General features: G+C 35.2%; 1 protein-coding gene and 1 long non-coding RNA gene across 2 annotated transcripts in view; both read left to right on the top strand.

Annotated features, from left to right (window-relative positions):
• LOC147834503 (uncharacterized) overlaps positions 1–22,951 on the top strand; it is a 755,156-nt gene that overhangs the window by 50,031 nt on the left and 682,174 nt on the right. The gene's annotated exons all lie outside the window — the stretch shown is intronic.
• vwa2 (von Willebrand factor A domain containing 2) overlaps positions 1–22,951 on the top strand; it is a 35,774-nt gene that overhangs the window by 1,722 nt on the left and 11,101 nt on the right. Inside the window, exons 2-8 of the mRNA XM_087276506.1 lie at positions 4,942–5,002; positions 10,610–10,684; positions 12,675–12,808; positions 14,396–14,505; positions 17,385–17,579; positions 21,682–21,815; positions 21,901–22,030. Coding sequence (XP_087132632.1) covers positions 4,951–5,002; positions 10,610–10,684; positions 12,675–12,808; positions 14,396–14,505; positions 17,385–17,579; positions 21,682–21,815; positions 21,901–22,030 — 830 coding nt within the window. The 5' untranslated portion in view covers positions 4,942–4,950. The remainder of the gene's footprint in view (positions 1–4,941; positions 5,003–10,609; positions 10,685–12,674; positions 12,809–14,395; positions 14,506–17,384; positions 17,580–21,681; positions 21,816–21,900; positions 22,031–22,951) is intronic.

The raw sequence follows: 22,951 nt of genomic DNA, 5'->3' as shown, positions 1-22,951 counted from the left end.
TGAAAGCTTAGACCGGTGAGGAATGTATGAAATTGTGAATAAAGCAGAATTAGGAAGCAGATCCAGGGCTCTTCCTGGGTTGATCTGGCTCTAGACGGCTCCACTTGTTACACAGACCGAGACGAGTTCTTAGTCAAGGTTATCATATGGCAGGTTTGTGAGTCCAGATGATTATCAGCCTCGAAGAAGGTTCTCTTAAATGGCACCTGAACAAGTGTTGTCTGCTTCCTGCTGCTCACTCACTGCGGCAGGAAATGCACCTTATCAGGGAAAGATATTATCAGTTTCCTTTGACAACTATACATTTAAAAAAAGACTCCTCTGTGCCCGAATTGTTCAAAAATCTCTTTCTCTCAGTTTGCTGGATTTATTCTTTACCAAATAGATTGGATCTTTAGGAATAGCAGTTGGCGTTCCTAATGTTTCTTCCTTTTGTGTAGCGCTCTATGGGTATGTTTAGAAATGCAGCCATGAGTGAGACCATCAAAGAATGACTTCAAGGGTCACAATCACCTCAAGAGTCACTTCGTTTCTTTCCAAAGCTTTTAACTTCTCTTAACACCTGGAACCTGACCAATCAGATTCAACAGTGTAGACATAACACACACACACACAAACACACATTTTAATTGTGCTCTTTAAATGTCTCTCTCTAACACGTTTAAAGAAAAGATTCCACCACATTCACACCAGTTCTGGATGATTGTAATCCTGAATGTAGATCTGATCATATATAGACTTCAAATACTGTTATCTGCTAATATCAGGCAGAAAGACTATACATTCAGGGAGGTTCAAAAACTGTCTTTGCTGGAATAGCTTTTTAATTATTCTTCTGTTCATTTTGATTTGTCTTTGGAACACAAGTTGAATATTTTAAAGGATTCAGAGAATTGTATATTCCTCCACTTAAAGTTTAGAAAATCAAACTTCAACAGCATCAAACTAATAACTTTGAGATTAAAACACTATTCACGTGGATTAATTTTATGATGCCTTTAAATATATAATAATTGGGACATTGATTTTTTTTTTGACTGGCTTTTCATTGGAAGAATACCTCTCAGATGTCATTAAAATGTTTAAATTTTGACATTTTCTTTCCTGTGATCTAAATATGCACATTCTGCAAATATTTCCAGTAGTACTGTAGGCCTCATTGGCAAAATGCTGGGTTGTTTTAACTTGTCAAATATGACCAAACCCAACAGTTTAGTTTAAAAATTGCTATTTAAATTTGCTTTAAAAACAACAACAACATTGTGTTCGTCTTTATTTGTTCCAAATTGGATTCAAACAACACAGCCTCTTTTATGAGTGTTGTGAATTTAGACATACTACCTCACTTATTTTGTTTTTGTAACTGATGGAATGCTAGAAAACGGAGTTGAGGATCCATGTGCAGTTTAGTAAACGGAGAATTGTCCGGCAGGCAATGGTCAACAGGTACAAACAGTATAGCATGAAGGTAATTCAGAAGCGTAATCAAGTCTCAGGCAATCAGGTCAGCGATAACATAAACGAGGAAACAATGCTGGGGTCATGAAACACAGAAAGACTAGACCGGAATAATGCTTAGTAATGTTACAGGTAGGCTTGGGCGGTATCCAAATTTTGATACCATCATCAAACCTCCTCCCTATTTCTCCTTGGTATTCAGTATTACTGTGCATAAAAAAAAAAAAAATTATGACAAGGCTCAGACAGCGTCACCAAACTGTTGGCTTGTGTCTAAACCATTCAGAAACTGAATACCGTATATGTGACCATAGGTTCGTGGTCACCTGTTTGTCTTGTAGCTGCGCAGGAGGCTCTCATTCACACACACACGCCCGCACACAGAGAGAGAGAGAGAGACAGGACCACACGACGCACAGCACCACGCTCTCTCTCTCTCTCTCTCTCTCACACTCTCTCTCTCTCTCATTCACACACACACACACACACATAAACAGCATCCTCGTGGATGCGCGCGTTCTCCCTTAGTCGGGAGCGATATTGTTAGATCGTACGCCCGCTCCCTTTCAAATTACATCAGAGTTACCGACCGCTTATGCGCTTTATTTGGAAATTTATTCGGAATGCAGACCTCTAGTTCGTATTTACCACGTCTCCCTTCTCGTTCGGTGGAAAACGAAAATACTGGCAAACTGCCGGTCACTTGGTGCGTGACTCGCAATCTTACCTCACCTCTCTCTCTCTCTCTCCTTCACACTGTCCCTTGATGACAATCACGCATACCCATTTGTATGCATTAAATAAATAATATTTATTATTATGTAATACTTGTCTCCTATATAAGTGCATTGTTTTTATGACGGTATAACAGTATTGAAACTGACACCATTGCTATTTTTACATCCCGCGGTATACCATATTACCGTATTACCGCACAAGCCTAGTTACAGGTGAACAAGACTCAGCAGTGTGTGTGTGCAAGTGTGGTGTATAAATAGTCCAAGATATCAGTCCATGATAAGCTTCCTGCTGTGTTTATGTAATCAGGGATGATCCAGAACTGGTGTGCGAATGATGTGCCTGATGGGGAATGTAGTGCAGATTGTTGGCAGAATTGTAGTTCGGGTGATAGTGTTTCCAGCGATATACAAGGGCTAGATCACTGATTATCGTGACAGTTTTCACCTACTAAATATAAGCTTTAATATACAACTAGATTTAATGCTGCTCTGTATTTGATCAAATTCTGCACAAAAGAAAATTTTTATTCTCTCTCTACACATTGAAAAATACTGGGTTATTTTAAGTTATATCTATTATGCTTATGTACAGGGTGGCACGGTGGCTCTGTTGTTAGCACTGTCTCCTCATAGTAAGAAAGTTGCTGGTTTAAGTCCTGGCTGGGCCAGTTTGCGTTTCTGTGTGGAGTTTGCATGTTCTCTCTTGTTCTTTTGGGTTTTCTCCCACAGTCCAAAGACATGGTAAATAGCTATAGGCATCTGTAGGTGAATTATGTAAACTAAATTAGCCGTAAAAATTAGCGCAGTGGCGCAGTAGGTAGTGCTGTTGCCTCACAGCAAGAAGGTCGCTGGTTTGAGCCTCGGCTGGGTCAGTTGCCGTTTCTGTGTGGAGTTTGCATGTTCTCCCTGCATTCGCGTGGGTTTCCTCCGGCAGCTCCGGTTTCCCCCACTGTCCAAAGACATGTGGTACAGGTGACTTGGGTAAGCTAAATTGTCAGTAGTGTGTGTGAATGAGTGTGTATGGATGTTTCCCAGAGATGGGTTGTGGCTAGAAGGGTATCCGCTGCGTAAAAACAATCTGGATAAGTTGGCGGTTCATTCTGCTGTGGCGACCCTGGATTAATAAAGGGACTTAGCTGAAAAAAAATTAGTGAATGAATGTAATTGGCCGCAGTGGCTGCACTGTGGCGCAGTGGGTAGCGCGATCGATTCACAGCAAGAAGGTTGCTGATTTAAGTCTTTTGGTTTTGAGTATCGTACTCAATTGTATGAATGAGATCGTATGAATTCATGTGAATTAACCACTAAATCTAAATGCTACAAAATGCTGTGAGATTGTGTTGCATTATCAGGATTTATATCAGCATAAAAATAAATAAGAAAATAAGTAGCTTCCATATCAGTCCAATTACATCCATTATAGTTTCAAACCCAAACATAAGATTAAATTTGGCATTTTAAATTTAATATAAAAATGTAAAATTTGGATTTACCCCATATTGGGTTGAAATAAACCACCTTTTATTAGAGTGTAACTCATTTGAGCCCCTTCTATCTTGATTTTGGATAGTTGCTTGACTTTAATTGTAGAACAGAAGATTTTTTCAAACAATTTTGCAGTGTACAAATGTGATTTATTTATTTTTGCACATTGTAAAAAGTGTTGTTCTAGTAGTCTTATTTGCAATAAATCAGATTTTATTCGAGCAGCTTACAACTTGGTGGAAACCATGATGTACGATATACAGTCTACAGTTTTTGTACCTTAATTTTAATAATAATTGGCTTCTTCATAAATGTCATTGTCACTTTCGATCTAATGAATTATTCCTTGCTTCTGTATAAGTATTAAATTCTTTCAATCAAGCTGTGGGTAATGCATAATTCATTAGAAACCGAGCAGATAATTCTCGCAGTCTGAGCATGATCCAGGTCTTTTCTTTGAACAGTGTTAATTTCAGACCCGTGTGTTACTTTGATTGCAGAGCAGAACAGGTAGGTGTTGAGATTGTGTCCACCGACCCGTGGCGATAAATAATTCCCCCTGTCTGGTGGAGCTAGTATCCATTTGTCAGCATGTTTAATTTAATAATAAAGTTTGCCTCTTAAAGAGGTGAACTTTGACCTTGAGCTCTGGGAAAGTGGCACAGGAGTATTACTTAATCTGAGATGAAGAGCATCATGCTGTTTCCTCCACACATCACCAGACTCTCCCTCCACTTTTCTCAGAACACAGATGAGTAAATGATTAGTCAGATGTGACGACAGTTTGACTGGCTTAGGCATGATTTTGATCTTAATTTGGGGCCTTGTAATGCTTACTTATTGGGCTTAAAGGAGAGACCGGCCCACCCAAAAGGAATTTTGATCAGTGGCCCCTTAAATTGTAGTGATGGTCATTTTATGGTGCATTTTTCTCAGCCATTATTCGTCGGTTGTGTTTGATCTCAAAATAGATGGTCAGCTTCGCTCTTTACCATCCTATGCTCCTAGTTTGTTCAGCCGGTGCCCCTGAGGGTCGGTAAAAACTGTTGCCCCACTAACCTTAAGCCCACCAAATTCCAAGAAATCTTTCTGTCCTAAATCTGTTTCCCCTCATAGTGTCTCTCACAGCTGCTTTGTTAGCATTCTCCGAGCCTTTTTTTCTTTTTGGGGAGAGCTGCTCAGTAGTTGGCTTCTTCAAAGACTTCCTGCAAGACTGTTTGCCCTGTTTTAATTGATTTTTGTTTTGTTCTTATTTCAGGGCACAAAAATGTCTTCAAGCAGCCGGCAAAATCTCTTTTTCATGCTTCTGTTTGGACAGGGTAAGAGACAACATTTTAATAATTTAATTTAATTTAATTTAATTTAATTTAATTTAATTTAATTTAATTTAATTTAATTTAATTTAATTTAATTTAATTTTACAAATAGCAAAGTCTTATTTGAAATATTTAAAATATTTGAAATGTTTTTGCCATTTTATTAAGCATTTGTGAAAATTCTTTAAATGCAATTTCACAGAATTAAATATTTATTAAATATAAATGTATATTTTCTATAGTATACTATATTATATTTGTTCATATACCTTAGGTTAGCAAATACGAAAGCCAAAACTGCAGCTAATCTGACAAAACAACCTACGGTAACAGTCCAAAAATAAGTACATCCAAATATATGTTAGGTAAAAATATCAAGAGAAGCAAAAAAATCTATACAATTTACTTGAAATTTTCTAGATTGTAAATATTTATTTTGCAATATTTTGCTTGAATTTAAATGTTTTATCTTTCTATTTCTAAAAATATTTGATAACTAAGATATTATTTTAATAAATATATTTGTTTAATACATTTGCATTGTTTAAATGCACCAAAATATGTTGCCTATATTCAATATTAATTTTAAAAATGGGGTGTACTTATTTATGCTGCAGCTGAGCACTGTATATTGCAATATGTGTTTTTAACTGATGTTTCTTTTTTATTACATTTACTTTATTACTATTATTATAATTATTATATTATCTGTCCTCTAAGGCTAGAGCTTCATTTCTCTTTGTTGTGATGTTTTTTAATTGAGATATCTATGTATGGGTTCCTCAAGTATTTTCCCATTACAAACTTGGACATATGCCATAAATATCAGGAGGGATTTAGTCTTTCAGCCCTATAAAATGTGTCCTGATTCCACAAGCTGTCAGAAAGAATCCCCAGAGGGTTTAAGAGAGATTCACTGTGACCTTGCCATACATTACAGAGCCATACATCACTGATGCCGTCATCTTTCATATCAAAATAAGCAGCTGTAAGGGTCCTTTTCTCTAAACACAGTTAAATGTGTATCAGTTCATAATAATTTTGATGCATCAAACTTTAAACTAGTTCAAACCTAAATGATTATTTGGTCACACTTTACAATAAGGTTCATTAGTTAATGTTAATTAATGCATTTACTAACATGAACAAACAGTGAACGATACATTTACTACTGTATTTGTTCATGCTAGTTAACGAAAATACAGTAGTTCATTGTTAGATCCTGTTAACTCATGGTTCATTAACTAATGTTAACAAACATGGACTTGGATGTTAATAATGCATTAGTAAATGTTCAATTATGATTAATAAATGCTGTACATGTGTTGTTCATGATTAGTTCATGTTTGTAAATGCATTACCTAATGAATCTTATTGTAAAGTGTTACCGATTATTTTTTGTAAAAATATTGTATGTATGTTTTAAATGAGAGCAAAAATCATCTGCAGCAATCTAAAATGACTTCTGATCCTAAATGTGTTATTTCGTGTTAGGAAAATAATCAAAGAGAACAGATCTTGTGCAGAATTTGTGCAGAAGTTTTAGATCTTCTTACTCTTTAAAAATCTGTAAATTAGCAGTTTTGCGTATTTTGTGATTCATTTTTTTTATTTTCCGTTTATTTATGCTTTTGAATTGCATTATGGGACCATAATCTTTCTTCCAACAACTTTTAACCTTGAAAAGTTAAAAAAATTGACTTTTATTAACGTTTTTCTAGATTAAAGAGCTATATTGTCTGGGTCGTTGTTGTATATAATGATACAAAAACCTTGTACTAAACTACAGTTTATTTACATTTTCTGTTATTTTACAGACTTCTCTATATATTGTTTATTACTGTAATATTTTAAACTACTAAAATGTCAATAAATGTCACTTTATTAAGATGTAGAGTTGAATTTTCAACATCAAAACTCGACAGAGGAGAGATCAACATCCCAAAATGCAATTTATGACCCTAAAATCACAAAATACAGAAACTCTATCTATCTATCTATCTATCTATCTATCTATCTATCTATCTATCTATCTATCTGTCTGTCTGTCTGTCTGTCTGTCTGTCTGTCTGTCTGTCTGTCTGTCTGTCTGTCTGTCTGTCTGTCTGTCTGTCTGTCTGTCTGTCTGTCTGTCTGTCTGTCTGTCTGTCTGTCTGTCTGTCTGTCTGTCTGTCTGTCTGTCTGTCTGTCTGTCTGTCTGTCTGTCTGTCTGTCTGTCTGTCTGTCTGTCTGTCTGTCTGTCTGTCTGTCTGTCTGTCTGTCTGTCTGTCTGTCTGTCTGTCTGTCTGTAAGATTTTAACCCTTTATAGGACACTCTTGAAATCCTCATCAGAAAAACCCTGGAGTGTTACTGGGGTTATCACAAGACTTATTATGACTTAAAAAAAGAACTGCAGCCTTTCAGATTTCTATTCCGTTGGTGGTATTAAACCATTAGCAGTTTTGTAGCCTCATTATTTTGTCCAGAAGACCTGAGCTCCTCATTGACTCTGCGGGTTTTTGAAGCCGAGGCCTGTTACCATGGTGAGGTGCTCCTCATGATACCACGAGTGTTAGTAGACAAAGACCATGATTGAAGTATGTGATTCTCAAGCACACTCCACACCACAGGAGCATTTTACAGGACTTCAGGGCATGTCAGATTCTAGAGAGCATTTGTTTGGTCACTATTTGATGAGAAACTCAATTATGAGGTGACGTGAATTTTCCCCTTCTCCTGTCCCAGCTAACAATAATCACAACCTTTCCTTCATCAAGGAATAACAAGGTTTATTTTTTTAACAATAAAGATCTCTGAAGGGAATCCAGGCCGAAACAACAAACAAAAAGACAGCTAACTTGCGGGGAAATAATCCTAACTTGCATGCTAAAATAAAGTACCTCAAAAAAAATGACAGCAAACTTCCTTTTCTCCCTCGCTGCCACAAACCAGGAGAAAACGGGTTTTAAAAGTAAATGGCGATTCACAACCTACAGTTTCAATTATCCAAAAATAATATAGTTTTAATAAGTGAAAACAATGCAAAAAGGTTCAGATGAAATACTGCGAGCAGTTAGTAACGAAATAAAGAGTTGTCAGCTAACAGAATCAGTCAATCACACCACACTAGTGCAACAAATAATCTGGGGCAGGAGATAGGAGATACTCGGAACAACAGCGGCAGCAACGACGATGGAGATTTTCGACCTGCACCGAGCAGAAAGATCAGTCCTTTTTTCCTCTCCTCCGCTTATATATGCCCCCACTCGCAACACAGCTGGACCCCAATCAAGCGCAGCTCTAGAGGGAGAGAGAGAGTGAGACCTGCACATGCTCCACACCGCGCAACACAACATCAGCTCCAGATGCATAAACAAAATACATAATATTAAATATTAATAAAATAAATGCACAAATAATTATTTCGTTCTGAAATGTAACTACTTTAATCGCATTAATAATTATTATTATTATTTTTTTACATTTTATAATGAACTTCTTTCAATAAAAACATAAACACATTTATCACACAATGGTGTTCAATGCTGAATACATGAGTCTGCATCACCTTGTGCATTGTGCATCCTCCATCTGTGAGTGACATTTACATTAAAAAATGTCAACATTTAATTGAAACATTGGCTGTTCATTCTGCTGTGGCGACCCCGGATTAATAAAGGGACTAAGCCGAAAAGAAAATGAATGAATGAATGAATGAATAATTAAAACATTTTATTTCAGTTGGCTTTTTTTGGAGCTCAACAATTAAACAAACCAAAAAAAAATGTTACATTAAATTATAAATGACGATCTCTGTTAAAGGCATTGCCCCAACCTTCACATCATTCTCTCTTCTTTCTTGGATGGCGGGCCAAATCAAAGGTTACCAACTTTGGCCTGCGGGTCCTACTTTGAGCATCTCAGATTTAGACGAAAGTGACAAACTGCAAACTTTAGATGTCTATATAATTTTTTTTTATATTCTAAACGTGAATACACCAATAGATATCCTTAACACTAACGGATACCGTTAATAACATCTAAAAAGCATTATTTTAATTTCACTGATCTTCAAGCCCTCAGTCAGCCTGTTCAGTTGCATACAAAATATAAGACATTATTTAGACCTTATTGAGTCGCAGCAATCTAAAAATTGTTTACATATGCAAGTGATTTACTGTCATTGTAATGGGTTGCTTGGGCTGTTCTCTCAATCAGCATCCGCCCGCATGAGAGAGCACGCCGCTCTGCTCACTCGAGCATGAAACACGGGCCGGGACAGTCTGACCGCTCTCTTTACATCCAGTGGGCGTTGCTGGAATGCCAGTGTTTCTGAGTTATTCTCCTCTGCAGGATGCTCATAGTAAACTCCACACAGAGCCGTGTCTTAAGGGCAGGGGTCAGATCAGCTATCTAGGAGCTGGGCTCTAATGACTCGTTTGTGTAACGTATTGTTGACTCTGATTGAGCCTGAGGGACTGCCTGAGCCTGTATCAGCAAAAACGTGTAAAGGTCATACTTCACCCGAACATTTTTCCAGGATCCGAGAAGTTCTGTTCTGCCTACCTTACTGCCTTTTTACTTTGAATATTTTTAATTGTATGTTTAATTAATTACATTATTGAAGTACACTTTCATCTGAGGTATTTACCTGTATATTAGAACAGAATTGTCTTTTTGAAAAGGTCATCTAGAAAATAGGAGATTGATTGATTGATTGATTGATTGATTTCAAATATTTAATATAAACCAAACAAATGAAAAAAAAACCTGCATGAAATTCTTTCAAGATTTATAAATGCTAAATTAAGTAACACAACTTCTGTTACAATAATGAGATTTACTAGGGTTGGGGTTGGTGCTTAGTTGTTTTAACCATATATTGTAAACTTCTAAAATTGTAATATATATATATATATATATATATATATATATATATATATATATATATATATATATATATATATATATATATATATATATTATAATATATATTTATAATTAATTATTAATTAGTATAATTTGTTTTTAGGGTTTTTCATCTTTAATTGGGATAGGACAGTGGAGGTGGAGCAGAGAGAGGGAAAGGGTCAGCATAGGACATTGAGCTGGGAATCAAACTTAACCACTAGGCATTTGGCACAAACGGATTTCATTTTTAAAGTTTAAAGTTTATTTTTCTTTTGATATTTTGCAGTATTACTTTGTTTACATTTTTAAAATTTTTTAAATACATGTTTTACCATTTATATACTTAAACCGTAAAGAGTATTTACAAGAATCGAGGCTAATGCTTTATTGTTATAAACTTTACTGTTTGTAAAAAACAGTTGTAACTTTTTTTGACAGACATCTAATTTTATTTATTTATTTATTTATTTAGTTTGTTTGCAAAATTTCTGATATATACTGTCCTCTACAGTTTCTTAATGGAATAGAAATATCTTTTTAAAAGAGTCTTATATAAAATGGGTGATTCAATTTTATTTTTTTCATTCATTTATTAATTCATTTATTTGCTCCGTGTTCTCTCTCTATACATATATATCATTTTATTGTAAAGATATATCACGTTTAGTTTGGGTGTTAATCTACAAACTCTACTAACTACAGTATTTCTTTCTTTAAAGTTTGGTCCATTTTCTCTGTGCAAGAAATACAAACGGATCTTGACACCATTATGAAGATCAACGCTGCTGGAGAAAGTGAGTTTTGGACTTGAAAGCAATGAGTTGTGTTCATCAATGAGTATGTTTACATGGACACCAATAATCCGATTTTAATACGATTAAGACAACACTCTGATTAAGAGTCTACCATGTAATTTTTGATTTATTTAATCAGATTAAGGTCATAATCGAACTAAACAGAAATTGAATTAAATCATGTGGAGTATGCCGATTTTAGTCACATTATTGCAGTGCAGCACAGACATGTAAACGCTGCAAATATTACCGTCATGTAAGACTTGTTGCTGCGGTTTGTGACAGGATACTCTATACAAACACGGCTGTTCAACACTATTCTCTGCAACTACCGAGTCAGTGAAGGAACATTGGGCGTGCGGGATCAAATTCTATTAAAACAACACTCTTCCACTTGTCCTTACTTCATTCGCACATCCAATACCTCAGTTTGTCATGTGGGGGCATGAATGAAGTGTTCCTAAATAAAAGTAAAACTGCCGTACTGCATTAAACACCCAAAATTACATGAAACTCTGGAGGAAGCATGAATAGCATGTTGATGCAATGAGATTAATCTAACTATATGCTATAACATGTTAAAGGGAATGATGAAAGGAACATTCAAAAAGCAACTCATGTAAACATCTTAATCATATCATTGTTTTATTCAAATTAGGGCAAATAATTTGATTACTGATGTCCATGTAAACGTAGTCACTGTCTGAATAAAGAATTTTTGATCTAATGCCAGTGTGAATGTGTGTCTGTGTACTAGGGATGGGTACCAAAACTCAGTAATTTGCTATCTGATATTTATATATTTAATAATATTTAATATCCGTCAGCACAGTTGGCGCGTCAAGCATAAAAGCCTTCACAATTCTCGGCTGTGTGCGCGTAGCTCGCGACACAAAACCTATTTATATATATATATATATATATATATATATATATATATATATATTTTTTTTTTTTTTTTTTTTGCAGTAGTCTAAATAAATCTCAAACATTAAAAATGCTTTTACATCAGCTGTATTTACAAATATAGTCTATGAATAGCCTAATCATAAACTATGCTTATTAAGAATATATAAAAAACAGCTTGTTTTTACATTGCATGATGCTCCAAAACTGTTTTATAAACACAGGTAACTCCCAAAACATGGTTAACTCATTTATGTGTACGTGTTAATAAAAAATCATAAACATGAACTCATTTAATTGTGTTTTGCAACTCAAAGAGGGTATTTTAAACTGCAGGGAGCACAAAAAAAAAAAAAAAAAAGATGCCAACTTCTGCCAGAAAAGGCAAACATGTTGATTTTTCTCCAGAAGAAAGGTTAAAAACTGAGAGTGAGTTTTTTTTCAAACCTTTGTATGTTCTTTTACAGAAAAAAAAAATTATTTGTTTTAAAATTATTGGTTTTGTTTAATTTTATTATTACAATTTTAATATAAAATAAAGTGTTGATAATTCTGTTCAATTTGTTTTCTTTCATAAAAAAACACTTCAAAAAGTACCATTACGGGAACCGTTAAAGTACCGAAACAATAAGTGGTACCGATAATAGTTATATATATTGAGAGGTTAGCTAAACCCTTTCTTTTAGACATTAAATTTAGCCAAGCAAAAAAAATGGTTGTTCTCACTCTCACACCTAAAAGTGTGCGTGTGCTGTTGCAGACAGCGGCGTGCCGTCTCTGTCTAATCACCTTCTTTATGACAGACGGCGGGTTCTAACATGACAGCTACATGGATTATAATTTAGGCACTTGACTAGCACAAACTTGCTGTAATGTGTTTGTGAGTATTTATCTTTGCTAGAACATGCCATGGGCGACCTTTGAGCTCTTAAAATGTGTCAAACACAGGCCATCGTTTGTGTCAAGTGTTGCTTTTTGCCCTACCGCCTATATTATGTTTCATCGGAAAACTCTTGACTTTTCATAATTGACCATTCAGTTGCCAAATATGGAGTAAGCTTTGTTTTCTCTTGTGCTTGGTCAGTGATGCAGTGCTCTGCAGCCATGGATATCCTCTTTGTGATGGATAGTTCATACAGTGTTGGAAAAGGAGGGTTTGAGAGATCCCGACACTACATGTTGAAGCTTTGTGAGGCTCTTGATGTCCGCCAAGACAAGGTCAGACTGGATAAAGTCTATTTAAGATAGAAAGGTTCACCCAGAATTAAAAAAAAAAACTATCAGCATGTGTTCTGTCTGTATTTGTTTCAGTGCAATATGTTATAGTTTCCATTTATGAATTTTGTATACTCTTTAAAAAACAATATTGGATTCAATGAATACGTACTAGACCGATCACAAGACTTACTAGTCATGGTTTGGATCATTTTTTTGTGGAGTGGGCAAAACAAATGGGTAAACTTAATTTTGCTTTTCACTTAAGGACCCTTATCACAAGCCTGCTATGATGCGTTCAACTTTCATCAACATTTTAAATCTTTGAGAAAATCAAACAACAAAAAATGAACGTTGTTCTTTCTTTTGGCTACAGTTATCAGTTTCACAGTATTTTTTCCTTTCTTTGAAAGTCTTGATAACACCATCATGGAGTTTTTCTTTTATTATTTCAGCAAATAGTTTTGTAAAAAATAATTTCTTGGACTTTCTCATTCACCAACTATAACGAATTCTGCTGCTGAGAAACTCGGAAATGTAAAAAGGGTTCATTACCTAAAGGGAATGTTCACCGAAAAATGTGTTTCTTAAGTGTTACCAAACCTTAAGTAGTTTTCTGTTCAACATAAATCAACATAAAACATTAACAGTGTTAATGTTAGAATGTTAACTCTTGTGTGCTGTTGGAGATATTTTCATCAACTCTGGGGTGATTTTGAGTCTTAATTTAGCCACAACTTTCTCTGTGATTTAGCAAATGGAATGATTTTTGGTGAAAAATCTTATGTTGACACATATTTTGGGAAAATGCTTTGAAAAAAAAAATCAACAATACACTTTTTATACAAATTTACTACACTTTCCTTATGTTAGTGTCTGTTTTTGCCACATTGACTTCCATTATAATGACATGTTTTAATTGCAAAGCCATGACACCATATTATCATGCTTTCTTGATTGTGGCTGGTTTTACCAGTTGGGAAAATGTAACTGTTTTTAAATTTTTATTGTTGATTATCAGTTGCAGTGGAAAAAAAGCTTTCTCAGAAAGAAATACCGCACACTATGATTTGCTGTTTCACTCCATAGAACTCTTTATAAAAGCCATAAATGTTTGTTGCACAGGCCTATCTAAAGGGTTATTGCTGCCAACTGATGATCATCAGTACAAATTACACATTTTACCTCTTCCTAACAGAGAAAACCACCAACAATCAAGAATGCATGACTATAATGGGGCACAATTAAGTGATACCTGATAAAAAGGGGGTAAAAACAGCCACAAACATAACGAAAGGGTAGTAAATTTGATCAATACAGAGTTAAAAGTATAAAGTAAAATTAAAGTTCATTTTTGACTAGAGAGCATCCTCATGTCTTTGGATTTACTACAAATCACAGAGCCGTGATTTCCGGACAAGGTGTTCATGAAAATCACAGCTTTTTCTAAATCATGGTTTTGATTTTGTTTCGATTTATTATTGTCTGTGAACTATTACTTTGTTTATTGGGACTGTTTACAACAGTTTTGGTGTCATCAGGCAGAACAGTGACATTTCCTGTTTCCTGTTTGTTGTCGATTTTGTGTAGGTGAGAGTTGGCGTGGTTCAGTTTGGTTCCACACCCAAACTGGAAGTCAGTCTAGACTCCTACAAAACCAAGGAGGAGCTGAAGAAAAAGCTGAAGAAAATCCACTATAGGTACAGAGATTAGTGTTATTGTGTGTCTTCCTGTGGAGCACGAGAAATGTCTATATCTACACACACACATATGGGGGCTTTGTTTACTCCCTCTCAGCGTGTGTCATGATGGACCTGATTGATGAGGTTGAATTAATGTTGTTTTGTGGTAAAGAGAGTGCTGGTACTGTGGTGACTTGTAGCTGAATGACACACAGCTGGCCTAAACCTCATCACCCATTCAGGACATACCAAATCACCCCTCGACATACTGTGAAATTACCGTTTCACATTCCCACTCAATGAAAATATCAGCACTTGTCTGTCTGTCTGAACAACTGTGATTGAAGATGATGGAGTGAAGGCCAGCTGTGCTCATGAATGTGCCTCTGCTGGCACTCAGTCAGTTTCCCTAAGGAAAGCAGGAGATTTTGCATATCAGCATTGGATAAAGAAGTATTGTAAGTGGAGAAAAAAGGTATAGTAGCTGTTATACTATAGTTTAAAAAGGTCATATACTGTATTTATAAACTTTATTTAGAATTTCATTGAATCAAATCCAGAGAAATAAGCAGTTTTAACAACAGAGATAATTTGTAACCCGTGTTGCCATGCTAATGAGGTCACACACTCTCGATTTCTGGTTTGGTTTTATAGAAAACGAAAACAGCAAAGACACTTTAATATGTTGTGCGTTTTATTAGCCTGCACAAAGCACAATTATAACCAAACCTTAACATATATTTAGTATGATAAATCAGTGCTCCTTCCCCTCGGGATCATGACTGGAACACTGCGGTCGACTTTGGTATTATAAAAGCTTCACTGCTTTCCTGCCTTGCACTTATCTCTCTAATTGTTTTAGTGATCTTGTTTTAAATTTGAAAGAAGACACTCAGGATCTTCCAAATAAGCTGTTGTTTAGTGTGAATGTGCGCTCTCTATAGCGACTTTATCATATCTAACTTTATTTATTTTCTTATTTTTATTGTAACCTTTTTATTATCATTATTTATCAAATTAAAATTGTCATGTCTTTTTATTTAAATGTATGAGTTGTACTTTTACAAATATTCACATTGTTTTATTTTATGCTTAAAAACACCATTTTCATAAATCCGAAAACCACTAAACCATTTATTAATAACTTTAAATTAGTTTTTGATTACATACAGTGTTTCCATCTAACCATTAACTCTACACTGTAACTTTATCAAATGTTCATTTATGAAGTACACAGAATGCAATGCCACCAAAAACAAGCAAATTTAGTTTGAATCAACTCAAAGAAAATAAAGCAGCATTCACTGTCAACTTGAGAATGCCAGAACTGGTTTAGGTTTCATCGTTCGAGGTGCATTAAGGACAGAGCGCATAAAGGAGAACTAAAGGGTTCTGTGTTTCGCTAAAACTTCAGAGGGGCCACTGTGGTTAAATTAATAAGAGATTAGAGAAGAAGCACCCTCTGTCAGATTGTCGTCTTGAGCGTGACTGTGCATATCTCTGCCAAAACTAAAAGTGTTCTGCTACCTTATTATTACAGATATTTACAGTTTTATTATTATTATTATTACATTATATTGACACCAGGTTTAATAGGCCATATTACTGCATTGAAAATATGTTTAAAAAGCCTATTTTACTTAGTTGCTCAAACCGGGCAAAAACTATAGTAATTTAACACAAATGTAAATTAATTGTATTTTCACAGTATAAGTAGACCTATAGAACTTGCATAAAGTCCATGTAAAATATTTATTATTGCATTAAATCTTCCAATAATTTAACTTTAGTAAGAAGAATCTGTAATTGAAACTGTGTTGGGCAATCCGCAGTGCAGACGTACTATGCTTTACAATGGGTCGTAGGATATAATAGGCTTAAATATTCTTTTAAACGCTTTAAAAAGATCTCTAATTCTGTTTCCTTTCTAAAAAACACAGTGACCGATGGTTCTTGAGGTAAAAATAAATAATTATTAATTTAAAATCTAAATATTCTTCAAATGCGGAACACCTTTATTTAATTTGCACCTTTTGTGTTTTTTGGCTGAGCACCCAGTTAAGAGGGTTGTGCGTGCTTTTGTACAATTTTTCATTAATTTAAAATATAAAAATTGTACTGAAATTACTGGCTATTTTCACTCACCGGCCACTTTATTAGGTACACCTGTCCAACTGCTTGGTAATGCAAATTTCTAATCAGCCAATCATATGGCAGCGACTCAATGCATTTAGGCATGTAGACATGGTCAATATGATCTGCTGCAATTCAAACCGAGCATCAGAATGGGGAGGAAAGGTGATTTGATTGACTTTGAATGTGCCGTGGTTGTTGGTGCTAGACAGGCTGGTCTTAGTATTTTAGAAACTGCTGATCTACTGGGAATTTCATGCTCAACCATCTCTAGGGTTTACGGAGAATGGTCTGAAAAAGAGGTAATATCCAGTGAATGGCAGTTCTGTTGGCACAAATGCCTTTTTTATGCCAGAGGTCAGAGGAAAATCTTCTGATGGCTACTTCCAGCAGGATAACGCACCATGTCATAAAGCATGAAGCATCTCAGGCTGGTTTCATGAACATGACAATGAGTTCACTGTACTCAAATGGCCTCCACAGTTACAAGATCTCAATGCACTAGAATAGACCACCTTTATATACAGTAAATGACAGAGCTCGGTGGTTCTTGAGGTGATAAAATTAAAGAAATTGTAAACGTTTTTGTGTATGTTTTTACAGTCATTTAAGCATGAAAAAATGTCTTGTGAAATCCTGGAGACTGACAAAGTTTGGTAAAAAAAATTGGATGAAGATGATGTCACAGTAGTAGTTCATTATGACATTAATTGTGTTCATGTGTTAAAAGCTCTATGTATAACGTGTGTGTTCTCCTGCTTTAGAGGTGGAAGCACACAGACAGGTCTGGCTCTGAAGTTTGTTTTGAGGAAGGGGTTTTCCGGTGGACGTAATTCCTCTGTGCCGCGAGTCGTCGTCCTGTTATCTGACGGAAAGTCCCAGGGGGCCGTGCAGCTGCCTGCCTCTGAGCTCAAGCTGTCTGGAGTGCTTCTGTTTGCTGTGGGGATTCGCTACCCCAGGTAGCACTCATCATTTACACTCACTTCACACAGAAAAAACCCTCACATCTCTAATTACCTGCTTCTTCAAACTCTGTCAACAAAATACTCCACTGTCAAATGTCTAAAAGAATAGATATCATTTCCTTCAAGCTAAATAAAATGTACTATTTCTTGAGGCTAATCCAGTCATTATCAATTATGGAATTATTTTTGAGTATTTTTAATAATTAAGGGATATTAAGTGATTAAAGAATTGCACTTAATTAATTTCTTCAATATGACAAATTAATGTTAAGTAGTAGAAATATGATCGCGTGCAAATGGTTAGGCCAATAATAATCTGTTCAAAGAAGGGTTAAAGCAAAAGTGGCAACTGGTGTTGGTTGCAAAAATACATTTTTAAAAACATCTGGAGCTCTTGAGAGCAGCAGCACTGTGGGTGCATGAGCATAGCTTTTTGTCCAGTCTATTTCAAGAGAACCAATTGCACAGTTGCATTTCCGGGCATGGCTGCTTCGAGCAAGGAAACGGGAGCACACAACAGTCGTGTGCATCACATCAGCTGTGTGCAGGAGGGATCATCCTCTCATTTGGTATTCACCTGCTTTCTTTTACTCGTGCGAACATTATTTTGGTCAGTCGTCCTGCTTCTTTATTTTAAGATCACATTTGCATGCAGATTGGGCCATCTTTATTGTCAAGCCCTGCTTTTAAAAAACTATCATTAAAAGATCATTTTTAACCTGCCAAAGTAGCTAGTGTGAGTGACTGTCTAACCCACCATAGCTGAAATCTACCCACATTTGGCGGGCTGGCGGGTGTTAATGTCAAGCCCTGATTTATATTATTATTTTTATTTAATAATAATAATAATAATAATAATAATAATAATAATAATAATAATAATATAATGATAGTAATAATAATAGTAATAATAAATTGAGAATTTCCAAAACAAAGACAAGAGTAAATTAAAATGTTCAGACAAATTATATTAATGATCAATAATAACAAAAAACAACAACAACAAAAAAAATCCAGACATAATGACATAATATTTGAATTTTATTACTTAATTACTTTGTGTTTTTCATAATGCACTAAGTGATGTGGTACTCACTGTAATAGTTTGAAAGAATGGTAGTGTTTACTTCTGTAATAGCTACCATGGTTCTTAGAAAGTATGGGAAACATACTTTAAACTGCTATAAAGAATAACATAAGTATGAAATTTTTTATATGACATCACATTATATTAAAAATATAATACCATATGCTCACAGTACCTGTACTTTTGTTCTATATCATTTAGACTTTCAAGAACATTGAAAGTTTGGTGTCGTTGAGATTTTCCAGTGTATCATCGTATCTTACTTAAAATGTATTTAATACATTTGAAGTTAGAATTATTAGCCCTCCTGTCAGTTTTTTTTTCTTTCTCAAATATTTCCCATGTTATGCTTAACAGAGTAAGGAATTTCTGCAGTATTTCCTATAACATTTTTTCTTCAGGAGAAAATCTTACTTGTATTATTTTGGCTAGAATAAAAGCAGTTTGTAATTTTTACAATATTATTAGCACTTAATAATTTGTAGCTTTAAGCAATTTATTTTTCCAATTGTCTACAGAACAAACCACTGTTTTACAGTGACTCGCCTAATTATCTTAACTTGCCTAAATTAACCTAGTTAAGCCTTTAAATGTCACTTTAAGCTGTATAGAAGTGTCTTGACAAATATCTAGTCAAATATTGTTTACTGTCATCATGGCAAAGATAAAATAAATCAGTTTTTAGAAATGAGTTATTACAACTATTATGTTTAGAAATGTGTTAAACAAAAATTGGGTATACAGGGCAGCTAATAATTCAGGAGGGCTAATAATTCTGACTTTAACTGTGTCATGTATAATAAAAATCCCTACAGCCTGACAAACAATTAGCATGGACACATGTGGTCATATTTGAACCATTATGAGCTCATGTAGTCAGCTAAGTGAAGTGCTGACAGTTCTCAGGGAGAGCTGTGCTCACTGACAGGTGTGTGATTGAACACTAAAAGCTGCTGACAGCTTGGACGCATGTTGATGCTTTTGGTCACCATCATTTCTGTCTTCTCTGTTTACTTGGAAGCTTTATGGCAGCTTACCAACAGGTGCAGGAGGAAGAGGGAATGAATCTCAGTGGAAAAGCTCACCTTAATGGCCATATATCTAACAGCTGGGAATGTATCAGTTTGAGTATATTTGGATGAATGAAAGCCTCTCACAGTTCCTGCTGTGCCATATGCTCTGGCATCTCAAAGTGTTTCACGCAGTTTTACTGAACCATATGCTCTGGAAAATAAACCTGGAATTGACTACAGTACAGTACACTGCTACTCAAAAGTGAGGATTAGGGTTACATTGCAAAAAAATATATTTTCGTACTTGAGTTTTTGTCTTGTGTCTAGTCCAAATATCTAAAAATTATTCATTCATTCATTTTCTTTGGGCTTAGTCCCTTTATTAATCTGGGGTTGCCACAACGGAATGAATCATCAACTTTTCCAACATATGTTTAGAATGCCCTTCCAGCTGCAACCCATTCCTGTGAAACCCCCATACACTCTCGCATTCGCACACATACACTACGGACAATTCAGTTTATTCAATTCACCCAGAGCACATGTGTTTGGACTGTGGGGGAAACCAGAGCATCCAGTGGAAATCCACGCGAACACAGGGAGAACATGCAAACTCCACACAGAAACACCAACTGACCCAGCCGAGTTTTGAACTAGTGATCTTCTTGATATGAGACGATCATGCTACCACCATGACGCCCTAATAATTACTATAAAAGCAAAATGTTGTCTTATTTTCAAAAATAATAAGTCAAAATTAAGTGACTTTTTATTAAAACAACCATAAAATATTTGCCAATAGGGAGAAAAAATGATAACCCCATTTTCAGACTATTTTGCTTGTTTTAAAGAAAAACTCATAATTATTTAAAAACAAGACATTATTTTTTAGCTTGTCTAGAAAATTCTTCTTGATTTAAAAATTGTTTTGATATTTGGACTAAAAGCTGCAGTGTAGGATTTTTCTTTCATAGAGTTCATTCTTTTGAAGAAACTAATATTATTGTTAAGCAAGTACTTGTTAATTTATTAAAAGGAAATACATTTATGATGTTACAAATATTTTAGTCTTTAAATTACTGCTTAGTATTTAAATAGGTTTTTGAAAATTATTTTAAAGAGATTAAGAAAAAAAACATGGTTTTCTTAAAATTAAGCAGTGCAACTGTTTTCAATATGTCAGCAAATCAATATATAAACTATGTTTCGAATACATTATATAAATATCGAAAATATTTCTAAAAGATCATGTGTACTTTAAATAAAAGTATTGATTCTGAGATTTTAGCTTTAAAACTACAGGAACAAATTGCAGTTAAATAATATATTATAAAGTTTAACTTATTAAAATTAATAATATATTTAGTAAGTTATTTTAGCAAACCACACGAGTTGCAGTGCGATGTGGCTGTATTTCGACACTGGTGCATTAGAAAGTCACTTACATTACCTAGTCACATTATAATGATTTGATCAGCTGTTATTTGAAATAAGGGCTTATTATGCGGCCTGTCGCCATTTTGTGGATTAACAACGTCAACTGTCTTTGGTTGGCTCAATGACAGGCTAATGGCCACCGACAAGCTGTCTCTCAGAAATTATAAATGTTAAAAAAATATTCATCATTCTTATGAATAAACTAAATAGTTCAATCTAAACAACTACATTCTCCACTAAAAAATCCTCAAAAGTACATAAGGTAGCAATATTTGTCAATATTTGTCCTCTGCTTGTTGGTGTATGTGGGTGAGTAATACACAAGGGCGAAGTGTGAGGAGGCTGGTTAAGTGCTGTTAATGGCAGACTATGGCACAGCTATAAGCCAATCAGATTCAAGAACCAGGCAAAATTGTTTTATAATTGTTAATAATTTGTGAATATACTGATGACCGATATAAGAGTATTTTTTATTTAATTAAAATGAAAAACATTTAAAACATAGTGTATTTAACTGCATATTATGATAGAAAATCATGTCCTGTATTTCTCTCTTAAGATGGGATGAGCTCCGTGAATTGGCGAGCGGTCCATCGGACTCTCACGTGTTTTTCGCAGAGCACTTCAGTGATGCTGTGAATGGATTATTCACCAGCCTTACTACCTCCTCTGTCTGCATGTCCATTCCTTCAGGTAAAACACTCACCAGTGACTCAGTCAACAGTCTGTTTGTGTTCATGAACATTAAGTGAAGTTTCCTGTGCTGTGAATCCTGCAGGCTGTAAGGTGGAGTCATACCCATGTGTGCAGAAAACCCTGGAGACGGTCAAACAGCTTCAGGGAAACTTTGTCTGCTGGAAAGGGTCCAAGAGATACTCGGCATACACGTCCCTGTGCCCTCATTACAGGTACATGGCAACCTTACATATACAGAACAAAAAACAGGGGTCTTCGTATGCCTTTTACCTTCTTTAAAGTCCCCTTGAAGTCAAAATGAAAGCTTGTTTTTGGGTGATAGTAGTATTAATATGTTAGACTTACTCAATTATGCACCTTTTGGGTGTGTATGTGACCCCCTAGAGTGTGCGTGTGAAGTTACAGCTTAAAATACCACACAAATAATGTTTTATAACTCTTTGAAACAGCCCCTTTTAGGCTGTTATCCAAATTGTGCCATTATTGTGACTGTCGCTTTAAATTCACAAGAGATTGTGCTCTCAGCCCTATTTTCAAAATTATCTTCTGCTAAAACTAATGATGGATGGCTGCTTGTCACTTAGGGCTGTTCGTCATCTATCGTCACTAATGGGCGGGGCTTTCCTCCTCTGATGACACGTAAAGAGGGAGAATGTTAATCTCCCTCTTTAATGATTAACTGCGTCTCATTTCAGAGGCTGCATCCTCTGAAGGATACATTTAATCCGGAGTTTTCTTTTAAAAATGTCCTGCCGTTATCAGTGCGCAATGAATATTGGGATGTTCGAGGCTGCAAAGGATCCACCGGTTGTGCCCTTCATTACCTGGGAAGCGAAGGACACATTTTGAGGCTGCATTTGAAGGAAACTTTTTAAATTCTTCTGAAATGAAACTGCCTTCGTCATGTCACACTGACCCAACACCCTTTGAATGCATCCTTCGGAGGATGCAGCCTTTGAAATAAGACACAGCTAAAGTGTTTCTGCAAACTGTTTTTGTGAAGTGTGATTATAGAAAAATAAAATGAATAATTTTTACTATTAGAGGATGGCTTTATTTACACACTGTTGCCACACAACTTGGTTTTTAAACTCCTTATAAAAAATTTTTCATAATAGGTCCCCTTTAATGTT

The sequence above is a fragment of the Danio rerio genome, chromosome 12 (assembly GCF_052040795.2).
Source record: "Danio rerio strain M-AB ecotype USA chromosome 12, GRCz13ab, whole genome shotgun sequence".
In the NCBI taxonomy this organism is placed as follows: domain Eukaryota; kingdom Metazoa; phylum Chordata; class Actinopteri; order Cypriniformes; family Danionidae; genus Danio; species Danio rerio.
This window is presented reverse-complemented; position numbering and strand designations above follow the sequence as displayed.